Below are 24819 nucleotides of genomic sequence, written 5' to 3' on the forward strand. Positions count from 1 at the left end.
GTAACAGGTGATGCCACATTTTTCGGCTAAGCCCTTTCCAACATATGAGCTATTCTAACGGGGGCAGCGTTTGTTTACATTTGTTTTTTTAAATAACATAGGCCTACTCCAAATATTTTCCCAAAAGGTACCGCTGTTTGCTAGTTGTCTGCTGATGTTGTATAACCTTTCAGATGTTTTTGGGAATAAATAAAAATGTTTTTTTTAAATGTAAACAAAGCGCTGCCCCCATTACAATGACCAAGATCTCGGAAAAGGCTGAAGAAGAAAAAAAAACCTCAGGAACTGACAAGTCCAGGGTAGTGTGAGCATTACAACTGCATGTTGAAATTGACTGAACTGGTCCTTAAACCCTTATTTCCTTTGTGGTCCCTAGATGGTTGGTGGAAGATGGAAACATGAAATGTTTTTTTTTGTCACAAGTGCTCCCCTTTCTCCTTCTATGTCTTCCATGTGTTTTTTTATTTACCCCTCTACTTCTGCCACAGCCTCAGCCTGTAATTATCTCCAGAGACGTTTCTCTGTGTGTCTCAAATGCTGTACCTGTGTCAGTGCACTGGTGTTAAGTGCATAATGCACACAGTGCACTGAGGTCTTTACTGCATAGTGTCGAGGGGATGTATGGACTCTCTGTGCACTTAATTTTCAGCGTGAGCGCCCTATGCACTGAAACGTAGCGTCCGAAGTGGACAGGTGCACCATTTGAGACATAATTTGAATATTGTGGACATTTAGGTATTTTGATGGGTCCTTGTGCAAAAATGTGTCATTGGCATTCATTTTCTTTCCTTTGGAAAGGTTCTGTTCTTATCTCTGTGTATCTATCGTTGGATCTTCACTGATTTCTATCTTTTGTTTTCATTGACTTTTCTTGCTCTTTCTATTTCCTGTGTGTGTCTTTCTCTTTCTGCCTCATACCGCCCACTCCTCCCTTCCGTTTTTCCCCTGCGTCTTCCCTGTCTCTCTAAATGTACTGCTGTCTCCTCACATTCTTTGGTTTTGCTCTCACCCTCTTTCGCCCTTCTTCTTGTTGTTTCTCCTTGTGGATATGTCCCTTTCTGCCTTTTCATGTCAACCTACATACCTCTCTTTCTCTTTGTCTTTTGTCTTGTGTGTAAACTAGTCGAAGTGAAAGAAAAGAAAAAATCCTAATTTTGTACAGTGGAATAACGGATATTACACCTACAGTATGGACGGTATAATATCATGCACGGATGTCCTTTTATCATGAATGTACTTCTACTTCTACTTTTATACACTGACCTACTGTAAACCCACAGGCACCAACCACACCAAAGCAACAGACCCCGCCTCCTTGTCCCAAGAGGCCGCCGCCCACGGCCACGCCTCCTTCACCATCGACTTTGACACGCTGGCACCGGGCAAGGTCACCGTCAAGGACAGGGGAGGGGCAAAGGTATGGTATGATACCTCTACCCTACCTCAACTTGAAATTGAATTTGAAATTGAAATTGAATTGGTCCGACACATTAGCACATACACCCATTGATGATGGCTAAAACAGCTGCAAAAAGACACCTGCTGAATGCCTGAGCCATTTTTTTGGGAAAGCGTACTGTCAGCCTATAAAAATCTAAAGATCTCAGTCTCTGAAGCACATAAAACATGAAATTGTATTTAAAAGCTAAAATCATCATCTTGCATTATAACATCCTCAATCAGTTCTGTAACATACCAAAATTTGTATTAAAAAATCTGAAATTCCATCAGTTTAAAGCGGAGTCAGCTCCTGGTAATTCTAGGGTCAATGTGCCGCTATACAGCACGGGTTAAGTAGGGTTTTATAAAGCTTTATATATGTTTTAGGGGCTTTTTATGCCTTAATTTGATAGGACAGTCTGAGATGGTGCCAGGTGACGTGAATGGGGCAGGGTGACGGGGTGTGATCGGGGAATGACGCAGCAGGGGGTTAAACAAGGTTTTATGAAATTGTATATTTCAGCCATTTTGAATTTCCAGAAATAGGCATTTTTAGCTGCAAAACTTACTGTACTTTGATCATATTAGTAATTATTAGTTCATTGTGTACTAGATACTCATGAAAAGATCCAATTTGGCAGTAGACACAGCACAGTTTCCATGAGCAGCATAGTTGCAATACCTACTCTGGCCACATCTTACGAAGTGCACCTTTAAATAAGCTTTAAAAATCCAATCCAGGCCCTGCCGTGGCCAACCGGTAGGGCACTCGCCTGCCATGCGGCTGACCTGGGTTCGATTCCCGGCCCGGGTCCTTTGCCGACCCCTCCCCGTCTCTCTCCCAATACGCTTCCTGTCCACCTCTCACACTGTCCTATCAAATAAAGTCGAAAAAGACCCCAAAAAAATCTTTAAAAAAAAAAAAATCCAATCCAAAGGTCAGCGGAGGTCAGGCTGGTGGCCAGGAGCAGCGTGATCGGCCGCGTCCGAAGAGGGGAGCAGGGGAGGAGCTGAGTGCCCTGCAGGCGGCCATGGTGGCGGCCGAGGTGAAGGTCGCTGATTGGCTGGCCCAGAACGAGCTGCCGTTGGCCAGGACGGACTCAGTGGCGGACGACGATGGGGACAGTGTCAAGAGCGACGTGCCGGTCCAATTGAAGAGTTTACGAGGTACACACACACACACATTCATTTTAATTATTTATTTGGAATAGGATAGCAAAATAACTTAATTATTGCTAATAAGTAAAACATTTCTGTGCAGTCCAATCACTAGCTGAATGTCAACAAATGCGCAAGAGGCCTGCCATGACCAAAGCCACGCCCCCCACACAGACCAACAAATTTGTGACAAGGAAAACACTCAAATATATTTCTAAATATAGTTTAAATATCGTTATCGAGATATTGCATGCTGTTGTCTAGTATCAATTTTTTTTCTGATATTGTGCAGCCCTAATTTGGAAATACTGATGCAAAAAGTTACCTACTAGGCACACGCTTCATATCTTTCGCAGCAGTAAAAAATGTGTATTGCCTTAGTTACAGTCATATTAAAATGCATTCTGTTCTCCTCACTTGCCCACTGCGTTCACACATTGTTAGACCAATCATGCATAGGTACACAGACAAAATATTAGTCATGATCTTAGCCTTTACAACTGTTTTGCACAAGAAAACTAGGTTACACACTCATCAGCCATACTCATGTCACGCACGCACACACACACAGACACACACACACACACAAACACACACACACACACACACACACACACACACACACACACACACACACACACACACACACACACACACACACACACACACACACACACACAAATAAAGAAATAAAGACATGTGTGCACCGATAAGAGCAAATTAAGAGATAAACATGCACACACACAGTAAACACACTCTTCACTCTGGCTGCAGGGTGTATGAGCTCATCTCCTTGTGGCGGAGAGCATGAAATGTTCTGTCACATGTGCCCTCTTTTCTCCCTCTATCTCTTCTTCTCTCCTTCTCCCTCCCTCCCTCCCTCGATCTCCTGTTCTCTCTATCTCCTGCTTTATATCCCTCCTCTTTTCTCCCTCTATCTCTTCTTCTCTCCTTCTCCCTCCCTCCCTTCATCTCCTGTTCTCTATCTCCTGCTTTCTAGCCCTCCTCTTTTCTCCCTCTATCTCTTCCTCTCTCCTTCTCCCTCAATCTCTCATTTCGTCTCCTGTTCTCTATCTCCTGCTCTGTATTCCTCCTCTTTTCTTCCTCTATCTCTTCTTCTCTCCTCCTCTCTCAATCCCACCCTTTGTCCCCTGTTCTATATCTCATTCTTTCTATCCCTCCTCTTTTCTCCCTCTATCTCTCTTTTCTCCTCTTCTCTCCTTCTCCCTCCCTCCCTCCCTCCCTCCCTCCCTCAATCCCCTGCTCTATATCTCCTGCTTTCTATCCCTCCTCTTTTCTCCCTCTATCTCTCCTTTCTCCTCTTCTCTCCTCCTCCCTCCCTCCCTCACTCCCTCCCCCCCTCCGTCCCTTCCTCCCTCAATCCCTCCCTTCGTCTCCTGCTCTATATCTCCTGCTCTGTATCCCTCCTCTTTTCTCCCTCTATCTCTTCTTCTCTCCTCCCTCCCTCCCTTCATCTCCTGCTGTCTATCCCTCATTTTTCTCCCACTATCTCTTTTCTCCCTCTATCCCTCCTCTTTTCTCCCTCTATCTCTTCTTCTCTCCTTCTCACTCCCTCTCTCCCTTCATCTCCTGTTCTCTCTATCTCCTGCTTTCTATCCCTCCTCTTGTCTCCCTCTATCTCTTCTTCTCTCCTTCTCACTCCCTCACTCCCTCCCTCCCTTCGTCTCCTGTTCTCTCTATCTCATACTTTCTATCTCTCCATCTTCGGCAGTGTGTTTACTTTCTGTCACATGGGCTCTGTGAACCTGAAGTTATTCCGCTGTACCCGCGCGTAGAGTTTTAATCCTCTTGACGTGCTCTTCTTTGACCCTCCTATTCATTTATTTGTTTTTTTACTCCCTCTATCTTTTGTCCTCTATTACTTTCCTCTTTCTCTTTTTCTTGTTTCTATTTTATCTCTGCCGCAGTGTTCACTTTCTGTCTGTCACATGAGGATGCAGTTTTGATTCTTAGACATTTTAAATCCTCTTGATAAGTTGGTGTCTTTGCATTGCACTCTGCACAGTGTTGTCTACATTTTTACACTCAAGTGGCTTGACTCTGAGCTCGTGTTTGTGATTATCCTTTTACTTCCACTCATCCTTTTCCCTCTGTTACATTCCACTCTCATTCCCTTTTTTTCTCTTGATGTATTTTGCTGCCTCTCTTCACCTACCTCTGTCTTACTACATCTATTTTTTCTCTTTCTCCTTTCATCTCTGTTTTTCTTCTTCTGCCTCTTTCCACTCATTTCCACCTCTATCTCTCTCTCTCTCTCTCTCTCTCTCTCTCTCTCTCTCTCTCTCTCTCTCTCTCTCTCTCCCTCTCTCATCTGTCTACTTCCATCTTCATCTATCTTCTGCTCTCTCTGTGTCTCTCTCTCTCTGTCCATCCCTCCATCCTCCCCCAGGCAGTAAACATGAGGACGGCACCCAGAGTGACTCTGAGAACCTCCTGGGCGACCAGTTCAGTGCCCGCCGAGCCTTCATGCAGGAGCGCGCCGCTATACGTGGGTTACGCTCTGGCCTCGCCAGCAGGGCCGACGGAGCCTTTGCCACTTCCAACGCCACTGCTGTTGCCCGCAGCCACGGCCGTGATGCCGACCCGCTACGCAAACACCGCCCCCCGGTGGTGGCCAAGAAGTTCGCACCCATAGGCGGAGAGGCTGCGGCAAAGGGTGTGAGCTCCGCCGCTACGTCCACCGCAGCAGCTAGTGCCTCCCCCCATCGATCTCCGAAATCGGGGCCGTCGTCGTCATCCGCTGGAGGGAGGAGGGATCCGAGCGTCGACCCATCCTCAATGAGTCATCCTCATGGCGGCAGGGGTGGTCGGCATAGCGATGACCTTAGCGACAGAGGCACGTACACCATCGACTTTGAGAACGGGAGCCAGGAGGTGGAGGAGGCCAGGCGGATGATTGACAAGGTGAGGAGGTGGCACCTGTGTGGATAACAGTTTTTAGTAAGTGCGTAAGTGTAAGTGAATTCTTGCACACCTTCTTTGGTCAGGTGCGTAGGAGTGGAACCCCTGGGTCACCAACGTTAAAGCAAAGACAGCCCCCGCACACTGTTCACATTTGCATGCTTTACTGCAACGTTTTGAAACGTCGTAGTAAAGCATGCAAATGTGGTTGACAGTTTTTGAAAAAGTTTGCATCCATTCCATTCATACATTGGATGTGTGGAGTGTGTTGGAGTGTTACATCCTCCTGCCACCAGGGGCTACTCTCCAGGTTTCTTGTACTATACTGCACTCATTCCTCCACAGGCGCAAACTGACACACATTCTCTTTTTGGACGCACAGTAAGGCCAAATTCACACTACATTGTGGCGGAATGGCAGCGAGATAACCGAGGTCTTTCTGCTTAGTTTCGGCCGGTGTGTTCTATTCGGCCTTTCACACCGGCAGCGTTGTCGTGCGCAGCCAGTCCTGTTCAAAATTCCCCCAGAGCCAATGCTAGTGTGCTACTTTGCCATTCATTTAAATGGGACACTGCTACTGCCACTGCCCGTCGAAAATCCACTCAAGTTCTATTTTCCAAATGCAGCGCGGAGCGGAGACGGCTCCCGCGCCACTACTGCCCGACTACCGCCAGGTGGTGTGATAGGAAAGATCTGTTTCCATGTATTTTTGCCACCGCCGGTAAAACCGCCCTGTCCCGCTTCCCCTCTCTGGTGTGAATTAGGCCTAATACAACTTCTAGCCATCACAAGCTCAACAACTTTTTTTTGCATAAATGTTGCAATTTAACATCTGTTTGTGACATTTGGGGGCTCGTCCGGGAGTTGAACCCAGGACCTTGCACAGTGCCTTGGTGGCAGGAGGATGTGACATGGAGATCGAGGCATCATCTCTGCAATCTGAATGATAGAAATCCATGTCAAGGTGTAACATCTTACATGTGCATCATGGTTTTCTAGATGTTAGGTGTATTATCGCTTGACTTGACTTAACATTAAAAGCACCTCAGTGCATTTATTCCATACATGAAAAAAGGAGGTACATCCCCATAATTTGTAAAATATCATTGCGCATACCATTGCTGTCCTGTAAAAAAGCAATATGCATCTACATCTGCTTTCATGACCATTTAAATAATAATGAACTCCATTAGGATCCATTCGCCTCATCCCACTCACTGCCCAGAATGTAACATGTTCTGCTGCAAAAGTGTCGCCTGGTATTTTCAAGTGACCACCACATGCCCTATGTATGTGTGTGTGTGTTTGCTTGTGTTGGGTGTGATGTGATGGGATGGATTTAAAAAAAGGTGTTTGGAGTGGAGGATAACCAGGCGCTGACTAAGCTGCGCTACCCGGAGCACCAGCGAGACCGGGTCAGCATTTGCCCCAGGCCGGGAGCCGTAGAGAGCAGGAGAGCAGCTGCAGCTGCCCATATGGGGCCCGAGGTGCACCTTACAGTACAGCTGCAGCTCACACGCCAGCATGCTCATTAAGCACTGTTGTTGTGTAGAGTGAAGCTGCAAGCTTACATGCTAATTGACGGGCGCTGTTGTGTAGAGTGAAGACAGCAAGCTAGCACACTAATTAACGACCGTTGTTGTGTAGAGTGAAGCTGCAAGCTAGCACGCTAATTAATGACCGTTGTTGTGTAGAGTGAAACAGCAATATAATAATGTGTTATTACAATGAAATGCTAGGCAGCGTATGCTAACTCAACTCAACTATGTGAAGTGCAATTTTCCCTCTCGAAATGAATACTTAGAATTTGAAGGTGGTGGTAAATATTCATGATAAAGGTAACGTGTGAATGGACAGCATGAATTCTGGAAATAAACTACAAAAAAATATTACACAGTGCACCTTATGGCCTTGGCTCATGTTGAATATGTGAGACGCACGTTGTAGTTTATTAGCTCGTCTCACATAAAACCTAAACTATATTTTGCTGTCAGGTAATCATATGTGAAATCCAAAGTACATGTCAAACTGAATCAGGATTTAGCTGACCCATGGTCGCGAAGTAGAAGCACTCTATTTCAAACATCAACGGAGTTCACCCCTTCCACCAGTAATCGTTTTCCGATGTCATGAGCAAATTTTAGTAGTTGGATAAAACACATTTCAAATTATAAGACTTTACCTCTTCCTTCACTAAACGTTTCTCAATTTAGGTCGTTCCAGACCCTCTTTAAGAATGACATTTCCATGAGGGTGTTAATAGTACAGAAAAGTAGCAATTGAATAAGTATTTATAACACAGCTATAGCAATGTAACATAGGACAAGTGCCCACAAATGATTTAACACTTTGAGAGGGTTATGTTTAATAGCAAGCTGTAAATAAGTTATTAACCTCACAAGAGGAACCAGGCCTTTCTGGCATAGTCTTAAATGATTGTGTCAACCTATTGCCTCTGCATTGCAGCACATCGATTGCTACCAAAGATATCAGTGTAATAAAAAAAAGGTTAAGGGTAGCCAGACCAGTGATCCACAGCACAGTCACATAACTTTTGGACATCTGGACCATAGATAATTTTTCTCCTCTAACAAGGACAAGTTCAAGCATAGAAATACGGAACATAACTTCACTAAACATAAATAAAACCGACATGGACGTCGAACTGCAGTCAGAGCTTAGCATATCTCCCTGTAGCATGCTGATGATAGCACCTCCTGTACTATTTGGATAGCATATTCGAGACACTTCACTCTTACTTTACACATACTCACCTGTTTGCTGAACAAACTTAACTAAACAGTGTTGCAAATTCTTTAGTTAGGCATTAGAGCAACTGTCATGACATTTTGACTATAATGTGTTATTGTGTGGCCGAAATGTGCTAAATGTTTTCATATTATCATGTTTCTGCAAAATAACTACATTATTACAGGATTTTTGAAGACACATTACAACTTTAGTCATACCATCCCTGACTATAACAAAACTTGTAATAGGGGTTGTGTCTTATGGGGCTAAAAATGGGTTCGTTGTCTAAATGATAGCACTGATAAGTTACTGTGCTTTCCATCCTTAATTAAAAATAGGTTGATCTGTTTGGTTGGTGTGGATTCAAGATTCAAAAATTTATTGTCATTGTCAAAAAAGGCAACGAAATTGTGTTTTGGGTACAATACTTAGTAGCAGCAGATTTTCAAGCTATTAAAAAGTTTAGTACTCCGGGCCGCTGCGACTCTGTGCGCCGCCATCTTGGTCAAATCTTGGTCAAGTGTTAAACAACATTGGGTAAGGATGAGGAGAAAAAAAAGATTCCATAGCTCCACATTGCAAACATTACAACATCAAGACATGGGACAAAAAAAAACCTCATACGTATATAGCTTAAGCAGTGGAGACAAGACATTGTACTCTAAGTCTCTATTTTCCCATCTTCCAGGTCTTGCCAGAGGACTGTGTGGTGGTAGGAGGTCCGCGCTGGGTCTCCCAATGGGCGAGTTTAGCGGCCAGTCACGTCAGGACAGATCCGGAAGGCTCTGGAGCTGAATCACACGCATATGTCACCGATGAGAAAGGTAGTAGCAATGTTCCCGTTAAAACTTTTACATAACACTGCATCCCACCTGAGGTCCTTTTTCCCCCTCTGATTGTACAAAAGCTAGAGTTGTTTTGAGTTTAATGCAGGGAATGTGAAGGCCCACTTTCCTTCTTTTGCATTTTGTCTGCATTCCAATGCATGAATGAGTTTATTGATTTTGGTTCGGTTTCAAACTGCAGTTGTTTATTGTGCTCCACAAAGGCAATGGAAGATGGATGAGATGCTGAAATCATTTCCTTAGATGAAAAATAAAAACAATTTTGTTCTGGAAATATATGAATGACAGTACTGTATGTATTGCTCTGTTTCACAGTACATCGTGGCTGTTCTTGTTGTATTAAAGAAACAGGATGTCTTAACTCCCCCTTTCGATCGCACTTTTACATCTAATTAACATGTTTATATATTTACTTTTTTTACCATGCAGCGGACACAGATAATCACTCTATATCCAGTTGGCTGGTGTTTAATTCTCTTACATTTTGTGTTTGTGTTATCTTTTTTTCTTTCTTTCTTTCTTTCTTTCTTTCTTTCTTTCTTTCTTTCTTTCTTTCTTTCTTTCTTTCTTTCTTTCTTTCTTTCTTTCTTTCTGTCTTTCTTCACCTCTCTGTCTTCCTTTCAGCTGATGTCAGTGAAGTCTCCCACAGCTCCACTTCGGTGCCCTCGTCCACCCAGACCGAACGCAAGCGGCGCACGCTACCCCAGCCCCCGTTGGAGGAGATGGCCCTGGACACCAGTGGCTCCAGAGGCAGGCCTGCCAGGTGGCCTCCCACCTCTGAGAAGCAGGACACCGAGACCCAGGAGAAGGAAAGCAGCCACTTCCAGGGTCCCTCCAGGGCCAGCCACAGGGTGGTCGGAGGCCCCCCAGTGATCGATGATCAATCTGGGGCAAGGGGTTCCAAGCAAGGCCCAGGAGGAGGAGCGGCCTCTGATGGAGGACGGAGGTCCACCAGCCAGCACAGTGGCTCCCCTTGCAAGTCTGTTGGGGGAAGCGGGGATCGGAAGAGCATGGACGGACGGAAGACGAAGAAAGGGGAGGAGGACAAGGAGAAGTCGGGCAAGCCCTTGCTGAGGCAGGAGAGCTTCACAGTGGACAGGTGAACTGTTGTACATGGACATGATTTCTTGAAAGCATTAGCATTAGCTACATTAGCATCTTAGTTGGTTAAATAACTCTGATATCAACAACTGGAGTTCTTTTTGTAGCTCGACTTTTTTTTCCAAGATACAAAAAGTTCAGTTGCATAAAATTAAGACTGAAGAATCTTCACAGGGAACTTAGGCAATTTCCCATTGGCAAAAAAGCTAAGTTGGTATATGTCTAGCAACTACCTTGTCTAGAAGCGCACATCTGAACTGAGCTTAAAATAATGCTTACACATTGGAAATTGTTTACACTGTGTTGAGGAGTGGTTGGGATTGTTTATGGAGATTTTGGCGTAAAGCCTATGGCACTTTATATTTATTTTCCATAGGCATATATTGCACTATAACAATGCTCAATAAAACCATGCAGTGTTGTCGATGAAAGCATATTGTTGAATCCCAAATTCTTGAATGCTTGACAGACCCAGCACCAACGTTCCTCTAGAGCTCATCCCCTGCATCGACACCCTCACCTCCTCTGCCTCCACGCAGACGCGAGAACCGGGGACCGCAAACGACGGTGTCGACGCCGCCACTTTACTTAGAGACAACGAGGCTGTGGCGGCTTTCCTGGAGACCACGTTGTCGGACCTGGCAGACCCGCCGAGCTACTCCATGGGCTCCATGTCCCCGGAGTCAGACATCGACACCACCAGCACCATCAGCCTTGCCGGGGGCGAGGGAGGCCGCAAGGTGGGCCAGAAGAGACGGCAGGCGGCCGGGCAGCAGAGGGTTCCTGGGGGTGCTGCTGGAAAGGGTGGTGGTGGTGGAGGTGGAGGTGGGACGCAAGATAAGGCACGGTCATCCCATGCGGGGCCGGGGGCACCGGTGTCGCGTTCTCGAGCCTGGACGTCCCTAGAGCTGACCGACGATGACCTGAATTCCTCGCTGCTGTCGGACACTCAGCCTCCTGCAACCGCTGCCGCTGCTGCGACTTCCAGGGGTCGCGGCGGACAAGCCCAGTCTGGTGGTTCTAAAGCAGAACCAGGAAGGGCTGGCAGAGGGAGGACCACGTCCGGTTCGCCCTCTGGTGTCTCTTCTTCCACCTCCACGCCTGCTGCCGCCGCCACCACCAAGCCCTCCGCTGCTCTGCGGCCAAGGCCGACTCGTGCCTCCATCCTCCGCAGGGCGCGTCTAGGGGACACCCCCGAGGTGGACGTAGGCGACGTGGACCGGATGTCCGTGGCGTCTGACGCCTCCACGGCCTCCACAGCCTCGGTCTCCAGGCCCGCGGCTCCACGGCGGACGCTCTCCCGCATCGAGGCGCTGGCGCAGCCCAGAAGGCCTCGCGTGTGCTCGCCGTCGGCCAGGAGCGATTCGGAGGCCACCTCCAGTCGCACCAGGGGATTGGCCGTGCGACCTGCCCCAGAGAGCGCACCACGTTCGGGCTTCAGGTCTGGCGGACACCCGTCTACTGTGGGCGCTGCTCCAAGAGCCAGGGCGAACAGTGCTTCGAAACTGCCCGATAAGTCGGCTGTCAGCTGCTACAATAACAACGCGTCTGCAGGTGAAATTCTTGCCATTTTCTGTATGCGGTAAAGGCATTTCCGCCTTTATTACCCTGCCCATTTCAACATTTGTTGTGCTCCCACAGAATTAGGCTGCCCATAGCCATTATGAATGATTTGGCATTAGCAACTGCTACCAAAATAGCAATAGCTAGCTCAAAGTTACTGTGCAACACGTGCTGCATGAGACAATGGATTCTCCGTGGGAAGGTGGCAGAGTAGATTGCTGTCGAAGTTCAGGTCTGTGACTACACCTGCACAGTGTTAGTGTAACACTTAATCAATATCAACTTCTACTGTAGAATTTATTTGGTTACAGAATACTCTCTACGTGTTGAATTAAAACTGCAATCAATTTTCAGAACTGTACTTTGCTTGGCAGTTGTCCCTTTTCCCCAGAACATAAAAGCAGAAGCTACGTCTTTGAATATTCTCGCTCATCCAAGACTTCGAGCCGTAAAAATGGCAAGCGAAGCATGATGGTTAAAATTCGTGTAGGAGTCGCCAAAAAGGGATGACAACGGCAGCAAAATGTGACAGTGTCCTGTAACCAATCGCTACAACCAGTCTCCTACAATATGGTGAAATTTTTGGTTTTCGCAAGTATAACCGCACTTTCCTGAATCACAGAATTGTTGTTATTAATGCTTTTCTCAGGACAAAAGCTGATTCAGGGAAATAAATGATTAGGTTTGCTAGGTTTTTTTTGCTGTAGGGAGGCCTTACACTTGCTCTACTTTAGTGGAGTTATTGTTACATCCATATAAAAAACTTATATAAAAGGCTTTTTCCATGCATCAGTAGGTAAGGTGTATGGTCGCTCAAGTGTAATTGCAGTCTTTTCAAAGATGTTTACCTCTACTGTAGCAAGCTCAATAAAGAGTTACCTTCCCTCCTCTTCTCTTCTCTATCTCGCTCTTGGTAATGTAATTTTGTTTGAGAAGGAAAGCCCCACACAAGTAGAGGAACACCTCAGGTCACTGGTTAACACTGACTGCCTTACAGTGACAATTAAATTGAGCCCTAAATGAAATTTCCTGATCTCTCTCTCTCTCTCACTCTCTCTCTCTCTCTCTCTCTCTCTCTCTCTCTCTCTCTCTCTCTCTCTCTCTCTCTCTCTCTCTCTCTCTCACCACTTTTTATCGGTCTTCCATCTAAACCTTTTTTCTCTTCTCTATCTCTTCACACTTTGCACTTTCCTCTTTTCCACTTCTTTTTCTCTTCCTCTATCTCTGGGCTGCTCTCTCTCTCTCTCTCTCTCTCTCTCTCTCTCTCTCTCTCTCTCTCTCTCTCTCGCTCTCTCTCTCTGCCCTCCACCTTCATGCGCTCCTCAGCGGGGGGTAATCGATGGCGGCGGATGCCTATCGAGTACACCTCCACCTCCGAGGACGAGTTTGGCTCCAACCGCCACTCGGGCAAGAGCGGGCGCCCCCGTCCTCTGGCTCCCAGGGTCACCCAGCTGGGCGGCTCGGCCCCCGCCACCCCCAGCCCCATGGGCATGAGACGCCACTCTCGCGACCAGGACGACTACATGCGGGACTGGACTGCACACAGCGAGGAGATCGCAAGGTAAATCACCTGATCGTATTTTAACTGGATATATTTTACCTCAGCCAAGAATTTTCCGGTATGCTAGTATTTAAACCAATTACACCGCACTCACGATTGAAAGGTGCCAAACAAAAACTATGAAAGAAAAATGTCGGTGACCGAAAGCTTGGCTATTAAAAAGGAAAAAAGGATTTAAGCGTGCCGGTATGCTAGTATGCCTCAACCATATTACATTTTAGTGTTGATTTAAGCTGGTTTGGCAGAGGTCTGCATTCTACAATTTTTCTACACTTTTTGTAATATTTTGCTGGCATTTTAAAATGAAGAGTGTGGTGGGCTGTTGTACCTTCACGACACAGTATGGGTGCTCTGGACTAGTACACAGTGGAGCAGAAGACACACATTCACTAACACACACACACGCACGCACACACACACACACACACACACACATATACACACACACACACACACACACACACACACACACACACACACACACACACACACACACACACACACACACACACACACACACACACACACACACACACACACAGGATGTTTCTTTCACATACAATAATGATATTTATAACTAAGACTCCATTAGATTCCTTTCAGAGGAAATGAGAAAAGCAGAAGGCAGTTGGCCAGTAATGGTTATCTTGGCTTCAGCGAAATTATAGTGCAGCACATGCTCCAGCTACTCACTAAATCAGATGATTGTAATTTGTGCAATCCCTTCTGCCAGGTAGAGAAGTTAATTTGTTAATCACCTGTAACAGAAAGGAGCAAATGATCGAAAATGTATTGAATGAAACGATATGCTCTGAGTCTAGCCTTCCAAACACTGCGCTAGGCAATAGAGTTTATTGCTAGACTGTGACACGAGCCAAGACTGTAACACCAGCCGCCAACTGCTAGTTATGTTTTGATAACACTCTGGAGTCGGAGAAGGGCTCTGTCACTGTGTGTGGTGTTATCATTTAAATTTGCCCCATTTACTTTGTACAGTATTTACAATATATCACTGAGTAAAAATAGTTTTTCATGTCGCGTTTGAGAATATGGTGAGAGTTTATAGGGCATCTCAGAGTTAATACAGGCTGGGCACTGCAGCGGTGAACTTGCAGGCTACCAAAAGTCAAAGCAATCTGTTGTGTGGGGTAGAGGGAGTGGATAGGGAGCTTGGGACTCAAGCCAGATGACAATACAAAGTCTTCAATGGTGTCTGACAAAGGTCCAAAAGAGCAGAGGAGACTCCAAAGAGCAGGACTGCATTTCTCGAAACCATAGTTGCTAACTACGCTAGCTACTTTGTTGTTTTCAATGCAATTTCTCATTAACAACTGCCTAAGTTGCTAACTGGCTAACAAATACACTTTCGAGAAACGCACCCCTGAATTGTACCATTTTTGTTTAAGCAAAATTTCAAAAGAATGTTTGTCAAAAAGACATTTTTGAGAATATGGTGAAAGGGTCTATAGGGTATCTCAGAGTTGATAGAGGCTGGGCATTGCAGCACTGAAATCTGTGCTACCGTGATGGGGGTCCAATGGATATCCAGCAGAATAGAAGATAGAGTTGGAAAGAGAAGGGAAATAGATATTAGTGAGGTGAAGGACTCTAAAGAGCAGCTTTACGGACGCAATTAGTAACATCACTGGTGTGAAGTGCACAGAAAGAAGCAGATGATAGAAGGAATGATAGCCAAATGACCACAGTGTCTTAAAACGGGGGGATGACAGGGTCCCAGTGGATGTCCAGCAGACCAGAAGATAGAGCTGGAAAGAGAAAGAGCCAGGAAGGGTATATTACTGAGGTGGAGAGGGCTGTAAAGAGCAGCTGCAGGGTTTGACTGGGTGCCAATGGGGGTGAGTAAGAGGAATATAAAAGTACAAATGCTGCCAGGGCCTTGGCACCAGTGTTGCCAGACTGGGCGGGTGCCCGCCCAATTGGGCTACTGGGGATGAGCGTCGCGGGCAAAAACGGGAAAAATTGGCCATTTGGCGTTTTTTTAAGCCATTTTGGGCCCATAGAAGTCAATGTAATTTGTTGAATTTGGGCGGAATTTAGCGCATTTTGGCGGTATTTGAGAACCTTTTGGGCGGGATTTGGTCAGACACATCTGGCAACACTGCTTGGCACAGACAAGTGTACTAGTAGGGGCATACTAGCAGCTGAACATGCCGCGTAATGACCATAGACTCATAGACAGGTCCTGTTCTGGGAGGGTTAAACTTAGCCAAACTGGCACAGGGCTGGTTATCCACATTTAACGAGTGCTTTGGGTTCTGCAAAAGAGTTGGTAGAGCGCTACTAGCAGGGCTCTAAATTAACACACGCCAACACGCCAAACACGGGTGAGAATTAATTTTGGCTAGTAGAAAAAATTACCTACCCGCCAATTTGGCTAGTAGCGCCCGAGTACAGTAAATTATGAACGGTAAACCGCTGCTTGAATGGCATCGATACGGCGAGATTTCCTACATTACCCATAAACACTACCGTCATGACGTAGCATCCCACCGTGGGCTTTCCGAAGCAGCTCTAGCAGCGGCTACTCCATGCTGCTGTTGCGCGCGCCACGACAGAAAACATTTCAGACGACCAGCCTACTGTCGGCTACGCACGCATTATTTTGACAGGCAACTCTCCTCCTCTGCTTCTGTCGCTTTCGCTCCACCACTTTTAACATTGCTATTAGGCCTACTGTTACTATTAGCACTCACCGACACAGAACCTTTCTCTAACAGGCTGCCTTTTTAAGCTGCGAGGACCTGACCGAAGAGTTTTAATAACATGACGCGGATTATGCCTACTTCTGTTTTGTGGTGGTGGTTAGAGCAAGATTCTGTGTTGGCGAATAGGCCTACTAGTAATAATAACAGTAATAGTAGTGACGTTTTTAAAAAGGAGTGGTTGTGGAAAGAAATTGCGACAAGGGCAGAGGATGATAACTATCTGTCAGAGTAGTGTGCGCGTAGCTGTCAGTTGTCTTCTGAAATGCTTTAAGTCCTGGCGCAACTTAAGTTGGAAAGCCCACTCCATCGGAAAGAAGAGCAGACCTTGCATAACCGTGCAAGTAGGCTACGTGAAAAAAAATAACCAAAAAACTGCCAACGGCGACATTTCCGTGATAGTTAAACATAGCGTGCTTCTTGTAATTTTGTTGCGCATGGTAGAGAAGAGCTCCTGGAGTAAATGAAGGTGTCTATAGCAGCATATAGGCTACATAAACACACAGACATACCCATTATTGCATGCGCGCGCGCGTGAGTGTGTGTGTGTGTGTGTGTGTGTGTGTGTGTGTGTGTGTGTGTGTGTGTGTGTGTGTTGATCTCTCCTTTCCTCCTCTCTCCTCTTCTTTTCCTCTAATTTCTTCTCCTTCCTTGGAGTGTACAGATGTGAGGTTTTGTAGTGTTTGGCTGTGTGTTTGGTTGTAGGCTATGTTAAAGGTCTGTTGTGTGGCTTGAGTGATGTGATTCACTGTTTTCAGAGGTAAATATAAAGCAGAAGTTAAAAAAATAATTAAAACGTGTATATAATATGTAGGCCTATAGTGTTTATGTGTTTTGGAAATAGTTGAATAAAATAACCATGATTAAAATAAAATAAAAATAGCCTAACGCATAGCCTAGTTTATTTTGGCGAGATAAAAAAAAAATGGCTAGTTGACCTTCTGTTTGGCTGGTAAGAAAAAATGTCTACTAGCCAAATTGGCTGGTGGTGGAAAAAGTTAATTTAGAGCCCTGGCTACTAGTGTCCCTCAAAACCAACTGGTGCTCTTGGAAGGGGTTCAATGTTCAAAAAAGACAGAAGGAAATAAATCCTTGGTCCAGGCACTTCAGTTGGTTAATGTGGTAAAAAAACAAACTTTAATGTAGGGGCAAATGCATTAAAAATGCATTTGCCCCTTAATTAAAGTTTGCTTTGGGTTCTGTTTTGCTGTCTCATACTTTATAACAGGGAAGACGTTGCAGCTGCAGTTGGTGTAGCCTCTGACTGCAGATGGGCCTGTCGATGTCGGGGCCTATTACTTATTAGCTGAAAACACCCAACTACATAATAACAACACTGCTATGAGCAAATGATTAAGACTTTGTCATTACCATTTTGGTGACAGTAAGGTTATAACAGAGGCTCTGCACTAAGGGGTTAAGGCACGTATCATGTCTATACACAATTCAAGGTTATTAACTTTTTTTTAGCACAATTTATTTGCAGGATATCAAGAGCTTATGCTGTAGCACTATGTGGTAATTTTCTAGATCCTGAAGATTGGTCTTCAGTGCAGTTTAGCAGCCATCAATCTTATGATGTTGATATCTGAGTCAGTCATGCTGAAATGCAATTGTAAGCGTGGGGATCTTTATTTAAAACACTGACTAAGTGCCTATGCCCAGCTCTAATGTCAATCATATTGCACTGGAGCTGCCATCCTCGAATGCTCTGCTGACAGGTGTGTGTGTGTGTGTGTGTGTGTGTGTGTGTGTGTGTGTGTGTGTGTGTGTGTGTGTGTGTGTGTGTGTGTGTGTGTGTGTGTGTGTGTGTGTGTGTGTGTGTGTGTGTGTGTGTGTGTGTGTGTGTGTGTGTATGTGTGTGTGTGTGACCTGTCCCTTCTTCTCACGTCCATCAGCTGTAGGGACTGATGTCAACCATTTTATACAGGAATACTGCCTGGTAGATGTATCATGCTTATAGCAACTGATTTTGGGTGGAGGTTTGAAAAAAATAATACTGATGATGAGAGTTGGAATACTATGCATGGGCTTTTTAAATACATGTTGATTGCTAATATTATCTGAACTAAATGGAACTGAGAAAAGTACACATCAATGAATAAATATTGCTAAAATATATTGCTAATATAGCTAAAAGAAAATGTCCGTAGGTGTTTGAATAAATATTGATCGGTATTCTAATATCCACGAAATGCAACTGTTTCAGGATCGGTCGCCATTGTAATCTCCACTAAATGGAGCTAAACAAAAATGTCCACAGTAGGTGTTTGAATAAATATTGATCGTTTTTCTAATCTCCACTAAATGCAACTGTTTCAGGATCAGTCAGGACCTGGCCAAGGACCTGGCCATGCTGGCTCGGGAGATTCACGACGTTGCGGGTGAGATCGATTCAGTCAGTCCCTCATCGGCTGCCGATGCCTCTACCGTAAGCACCATTTTCCTGGAACCTACAGTTTGGTTACATGTCTTAAGCTTCTGTGGAAAACAAAAAAAAGGTTATTGGAAACATCCTTAGAAGGCACTTAATAACTGACCAATATAAACTCTTTTATATATTTCAGTTGGCTGAGTCAAGCTAGAAAACTGCAGTCCAAAAATAACATTTCTTGGAAATGTCCATGAAGGGCCCTTGTTTTCTAACGGAGCCATTCTATTTTGAGGGGTTAAAACAACAACAAAAAAACATTGCATGAGAAATCAATATTTTTGCCCAAACGCTTCCTTTCATTCATGCCATTGAGAAAGCTGAAATGAAATCACCATCTGTTCATCCATTGGTTTTAGCACATCATTTGATTGTGGAATTCTAAAAAGAACAGTCCCAGGACATTCTACTACCATGGCAATACTCTGGGTCACTCCTTGAAGTGCCTGAAGGGCTGTAGTACGGTATAACAAGGATCTTCGTAAGGGTAGGAGACTGCATGTGAGCAGGGGTGATTTAGGTCAATATTAATGCCCCAGTGCAGCGGTGTCATCATAGGCATCATCTGTGACCTGGCTGACATTATGTATTACCTCTCAGACAGCACACTGTTCTTACAGAGTAGTAGGACTGAACGATTTTAAGAAAAAAATGAAATTGCGATTTCTCTGACAGATATTGCAATTTCTAATTCCACCACGATTTTTTTTCCTTTCTTTAAATGAAGTTTCAGTGCACCGCAGGCTCTGTTCTCATGCTCCACAACTGTTGCTCCGGTTCAAATGACTGTCTTTGCTAGTGAGTGACCTGTTCACGAACAGCATGGAGTTTTCTGATTGGTAGCTGATGCAGAGACATTCTATCACAGCTATCTGTCTGAGATCACGATTTTCAGTCTAAAACGATAGATCTTTCAGCCCTACAGAGTAGTATGATATTAGTATAGTATTGGATGCTCTGCTATATGATTGTGGTTATGGTTATGGTTATAGCACTCAATAGATCAAAAGATCAATCGTTTTTTTTTCTTCAAAGCAAAGCACCGTTAACTAACCTGACTCCCACAAGCTGGGAGACATCGCAAGTAAAACTGCAAATGTGAACAGTGTGCACATTTGCAGTTGAGCAGTGAGCCTTCTTTGTCTCTATACGTTGGTGACCCAGTGGTTCCACCCCTACGCACCTGGCCTAAGGAGGTGTGCATGAATTCCAAAAATAGTAATATAGTCACAGACATGTACCGCCACGCATAAAGTGGATTCTCTGTGACTTCCACTAGTCCAGTGGTTCTCGAACTTTTTCAGACCGAGGACCACTTTGTCCCCCCAAAAATGTTCAGGGACCACCAGTCAATTGAATTGACAATTGAGGGGTGCCAAATTGACACTGCTAATTTTGATGAAGATCACTCATTTTTTATTCACACATTATTGTGGTGAAAATAAGCCTTAAGCCTTATGTTTAGTCTTGTAATTATGTCACGTAGCCTACTGCTAGCTTGTCTTGGAAAAGTAGAAATCCCCTCACAGACCACCTGAGCTCTGTCGCGGACCACCAGTGGTCCCCGGACCACACTTTGAGAATCACTGCACTAGTCTAAAGGCCCTGGGGTGTTGCAGCTTTGCAGCTTTAGCTACAGTATGACTCTGACTCTGCCGTGCATACTGATCTCAGCTGGGTCATGCGCCACGCAAAGGCCTGGGATCATCCGCCTGGTCGCACACAACACATAAACACACACACACACACACACGTACACACACACACACACATACACACACATACATGCATGCACACACATGCGCACACACTAACACGCATGCATACACGCGCACACGCACACACACATACACGCATGCCTACACACAAACATGCATGCATACATGCGCACACACACATGCATGCACACACATGCGCACACACTAACACGCATGCATACACACGCACACACACATACACGCATGCCTACACACAAACATGCATGCATACATGCGCACACACACACACACACACACACACACACACACACACACACACACACACACACACACACACACACACACACACACATACACACACACACACATGAATATGTAAACATGCACATGCATGCACACACACACGCACATGCATGCACACATGCAGACACACGCACATGCATACACACACGCACATAGACACATACACACAGTCATACACACATAAACACAAGCATACACACACACACACACACACACACACACACACACACACACACACACACACACACACACACACACACACACACACACACACAGGCATACACTTTATTTAGAGCATTGTCATGCATATCATACAGAATGACGCTCTAAGGGCAGAGAGTCCACAGTAAATACAACATGGGATTAATTTTACCCAGGGAGATCTCCTTATGCAGACTCTGTTGGATATTTAAAGGCTTATGTAACTGTTTTGTTTTATGTGAAGTCACTCTTTAGACTCTTTATCCGGATGCTGATACTATACACACATTTTGTACACTGTTAATAATAATAATAATAATTAGATGGTTAGGACCAGGATTCTTAGATGGCTAGGACCAGGATTCTTAGATGACTGTTACGTGAAATGTTGCACAAAGTACTTCGGAAACATTTGAATGTAGGTATAGTAGAGTAGAGTAGAGTAGAGTAGAGTAGAGTAGAGCAGGGTTTCCCAAACTGGGGTGCGTGCACCCCTGGGGGTGCGCGGCCTGCCTTAAGGGGGTGCGCGAGCTGAATAGAGCAATGGCGGATATGGTAGTTTTTATCCAGTATTAATGAACATTAAGTAGTTTTTAATTGTATGGTGCATTGTATGAAGGATCCATCTGAAGTGTAGTTTAATTCCAAGGCTATTGGAAAAGAGGATTCCCCAAAAACGACTGTGCTTAATATGCAGTGAATGAGCAGTGAATCCATACTTGCGCGGCCATCAGCACACCAAAATATTCGCTCAGGGGGTGCGCGAACCACATTGAAATGTACAAGGGGGTGCGCAGGGAAAAAAGTTTGGGAACCCCTGGAGTAGAGTATCATTCATTGATCCCAGGTGGAAATTAAGGTGTCAAATAGCATACATACATTCATAAATACAAAGGCATTACACACGAGACATTACACACATCCTTACACATAAATTAGCCGTATAGTATAGCTCACTCTTACATAAATTTAGCCAAGGCAGCTCGCTTACTCTCTCTCTCTCTCATGGCCCTCTCATTCATGGCCCTTCCTTAAGATGGATATTTCAATGAATAATAATGTTGGAATGAAAAGCCATTGTGACAAAAATGACTTAAGCATATGCGCATTAACACATTTTAACCTGGGCACCTTTAAGTACATGAAGAGTTATTTCTAGCTATTTCTAATCATATCTAAGCTGCATATGTTAATGAATAATTATAATGTCCACATTATAATTTGCTCTGTGACTTGTCTTTCTCCCTCTGTGTGTTGTGTTGTGTTGCTTTGCCATGGCAGCTGGATGACCGTGTGTTTGTGGACAGCCTGGGCAGTGCCCCTGAGATCAGTATGGCAGCGGTGGAGCTCCGCCCCCCCCACGCCAGCAACGGGCAGGATCTACGGGCACTCAGACGACGCACCTGGAACCGAGACGAGGTGGGCTCTAATGTTTTAAGTAATGGCTTCTACACCCTGTGTGTGTGTGTGTGTGTGTGTGTGTGTGTGTGTGTGTGTGTGTGTGTGTGTGTGTGTGTGTGTGTGTGTGTGTGTGTGTGTACTGCACCAATCTACCTTCGTGAGGTCACTGCTATTGGAGCACACCAACAAGGTGGGGCCCTCGCTCCATGTGGGGCCCAAATCCTGTACCCCACATGTTTCTCCACTGACGCAATGGGAGGGCCCCACAAAGATATTAAGGTGGGGCTGCGTATGTGTGTGTGTGTGTGTGTGTGTGTGTGTGTTGGGTGGTTGGTTGGTTGTGTGTGTGTGTGTGTGTGGGTTGTGTGTGGGTGGGTGTGCGTTTGTGTATGTGTGCGTGTGTGTGTGCTCTTCTGTATTTTCTGTGAAAGAAGAAGCAGATGTTCAGTGGTAAAGTGATAAAGTTTTCAGTTTCTTAACTTGGTTCTGATGAAAATGGCAGTTACTACCTCTTGTGGTGCATTGTGTCTCTCTGTCTAAAAGTAGACTTAAAAAATATATTATATTGTTGTTCACTCTTTATGTCTCAAGTCCTGTCTGACAAAGCACTAAAACAAATCATCCATCTGACCCTTCTGGGAAAGTTCAGCCCAGTCATTGGGACGATCTATTGATAGTTCCATTTCCTCAGTGGGTAGGCAGAATGTGTTTTGTAGTTTTGTGCCTTTGACCAAAGAACATAGTCACTATTTCCCAATGTCAAGTGCATGAGCCTTGGAAGTGTGTCAGCCTAATTAGTCACGCCCAGTGATTGGATACTCCGCAGAGTTCACCAAAGAGTATCCAATCACTGGGCGTGATTACAAAGGCTGATACACTTGGAAGGACGCACACTAGACATTGGGAAACGGCAGAGTTTACTTTCCTCTTCTCAATAGAAAAGACAAAAAGGTTGTTGTCTTGCTAAACGAATGTGCCTGTATGGCTTTAAAGAATGGTCCAACAGCACAGTGTGATTGTATCAACCATCTGAAGATGGTTCAAGGTGGTGTCACTGACCCTATCCTAGTCTAATAGAAATTTGACAAGGACACTATGGTATCGTCCCAACTGAATTAATTCATTCCTTTCCCTTTTCTCATCTTCTTCACATTTTCTTCGCATTTTCCTTCTTTCTCTTGAGAGACCATCTGTTTAAGTGTGTGTGTGTGTGTGTGTGTGTGTGTGTGTGTGTGTGTGTGTGTGTGTGTGTGTGTGTGTGTGTGTGTGTGTGTGTGTGTGTGTGTGTGTGTGTGTGTGTGTTTGCGAAAGAGGAGAGAGAGAGAGAGAGAGAGAGAGAGAGAGAGAGAGAGAGAGAGTGAGTGTGCGCACATGTTTGTGTGTGTGTGTCTGTGTGTGTGTGTGTGTGTGTGTGTGTGTGTGTGTGTGTGTGTGTGTGTGTGTGTGTGTTTGTGTGTGTGTGTGTGTGTGTGTGTGTGTGTGTGTGTGTGTGTGTGTGTGTGTGTGTGTGTGTGTGTGTGTGTGTGTGTGTGTGTGTGTGTGTGCGCGCGTGCGTGTGTGTCTGTGTGTGTGTCTGTGTGTGTCTGTGTGTCTGTGTGTGTGTGTGTGTCTCTGTGCGTTATACAGTCAAGTGATTAAATAAAGTAGTGATGTCAGCCTAGAGACAGAGGCAAGGAGCGGCATCGTGGCATCTGGGCGGTGCCATCTGATAGTGCCAGCGACGGAGCTGGGGGATAAAGCATGGTAGACTGTACTGCTGCAGTATGAACACATAGAAGAGAGAAGGAGGGAGAGAGAGAGAGAGAGCGAGAGAGAGAGAGAGAGAGAGAGAGAGAGAGAGAGAGAGAGAGAGAGAGAGAGAGCAAGTGGGAGAGAAGGGGTGAGGAGGGTTTAACAGAGAGAAGGGGGGACAGAGAGAGAGAGAGAGAGTGGGAGAGAAGGGGTGAGGAGGGATGAACAGAGAGAGAGAGAGAGAGAGAGAGAGTGGGAAAGGAGCGATGAACAGAGAGAGAGAGGAAGAGGGAGAGAGAGAGAAGGGGTGAGAAGGGATGAACAGGGAGAGAGAGAGAGAGAGAGAGAGAGAGAGAGAGAGAGAGAGAGAGAGAGAGAGAGAGAGAGAGAGAGAGAGATGAGAGTGGGGCACTGTGGCAGCTGCTGCTGTGGTGCCATCCTGCGATACCACTAGTGCCTATTAGCAGCTCATTACCCTCCCATTACAGTCAAATCTCCCCTTTTTCCTTCTTCCTTGAACCAAAATACTTGATCAACAATTGCCACTAAGTTTGTGGAAATAGAGCCATATTCCATCCCTCGGCTCTGTCGGTTGCAGTTGGTGACAGTTTTCAAAATGGTGTTCAGTTTGTGCAACTGAGTTATAATTTAGAGTTTGCTAACAGTGTCTATTGAAAAGTAGACTACCAATGCAGTGAGCCCCAATCCACCATTGCAATGCTTCAGTGATCGCTAAAAAAAAGATTATGAATTATTTAACATGTAATATTATGCAACAGTGCTATGACAGCACTGCAGCATTACAATGGATACATGGCATCTTTATTTTTCGTCATTCTGGCTGTAACGCTCTTACTGTGCATCAAAGCCTGTGCCTTGAGCAGTTGAAAATATATGTACAGTAAGATAAGTGTGTGTGCTTACAGAACATGGCCACCAGAGGGCTCTGTTGTGTATAAAGTATAGTACT

The 24819-nt window shown here is 45.2% G+C and overlaps 1 protein-coding gene across 1 annotated transcript in view; it reads left to right on the forward strand.

Annotated features, from left to right (window-relative positions):
- The window catches only part of cep170ab (centrosomal protein 170Ab), a 58252-nt gene that overhangs the window by 12675 nt on the left and 20758 nt on the right, over positions 1-24819 (forward strand). The window contains exons 10-18 of the mRNA XM_063208884.1: positions 1281-1417; positions 2379-2607; positions 5009-5523; positions 8960-9095; positions 9741-10215; positions 10687-11771; positions 13107-13341; positions 18387-18495; positions 21999-22136. Of these exons, the coding sequence (XP_063064954.1) occupies positions 1281-1417; positions 2379-2607; positions 5009-5523; positions 8960-9095; positions 9741-10215; positions 10687-11771; positions 13107-13341; positions 18387-18495; positions 21999-22136 (3059 nt within the window). The remainder of the gene's footprint in view (positions 1-1280; positions 1418-2378; positions 2608-5008; positions 5524-8959; positions 9096-9740; positions 10216-10686; positions 11772-13106; positions 13342-18386; positions 18496-21998; positions 22137-24819) is intronic.

Source organism: Engraulis encrasicolus, chromosome 1, assembly GCF_034702125.1.
Source record: "Engraulis encrasicolus isolate BLACKSEA-1 chromosome 1, IST_EnEncr_1.0, whole genome shotgun sequence".
NCBI classification, from domain to species: Eukaryota; Metazoa; Chordata; class Actinopteri; order Clupeiformes; family Engraulidae; genus Engraulis; species Engraulis encrasicolus.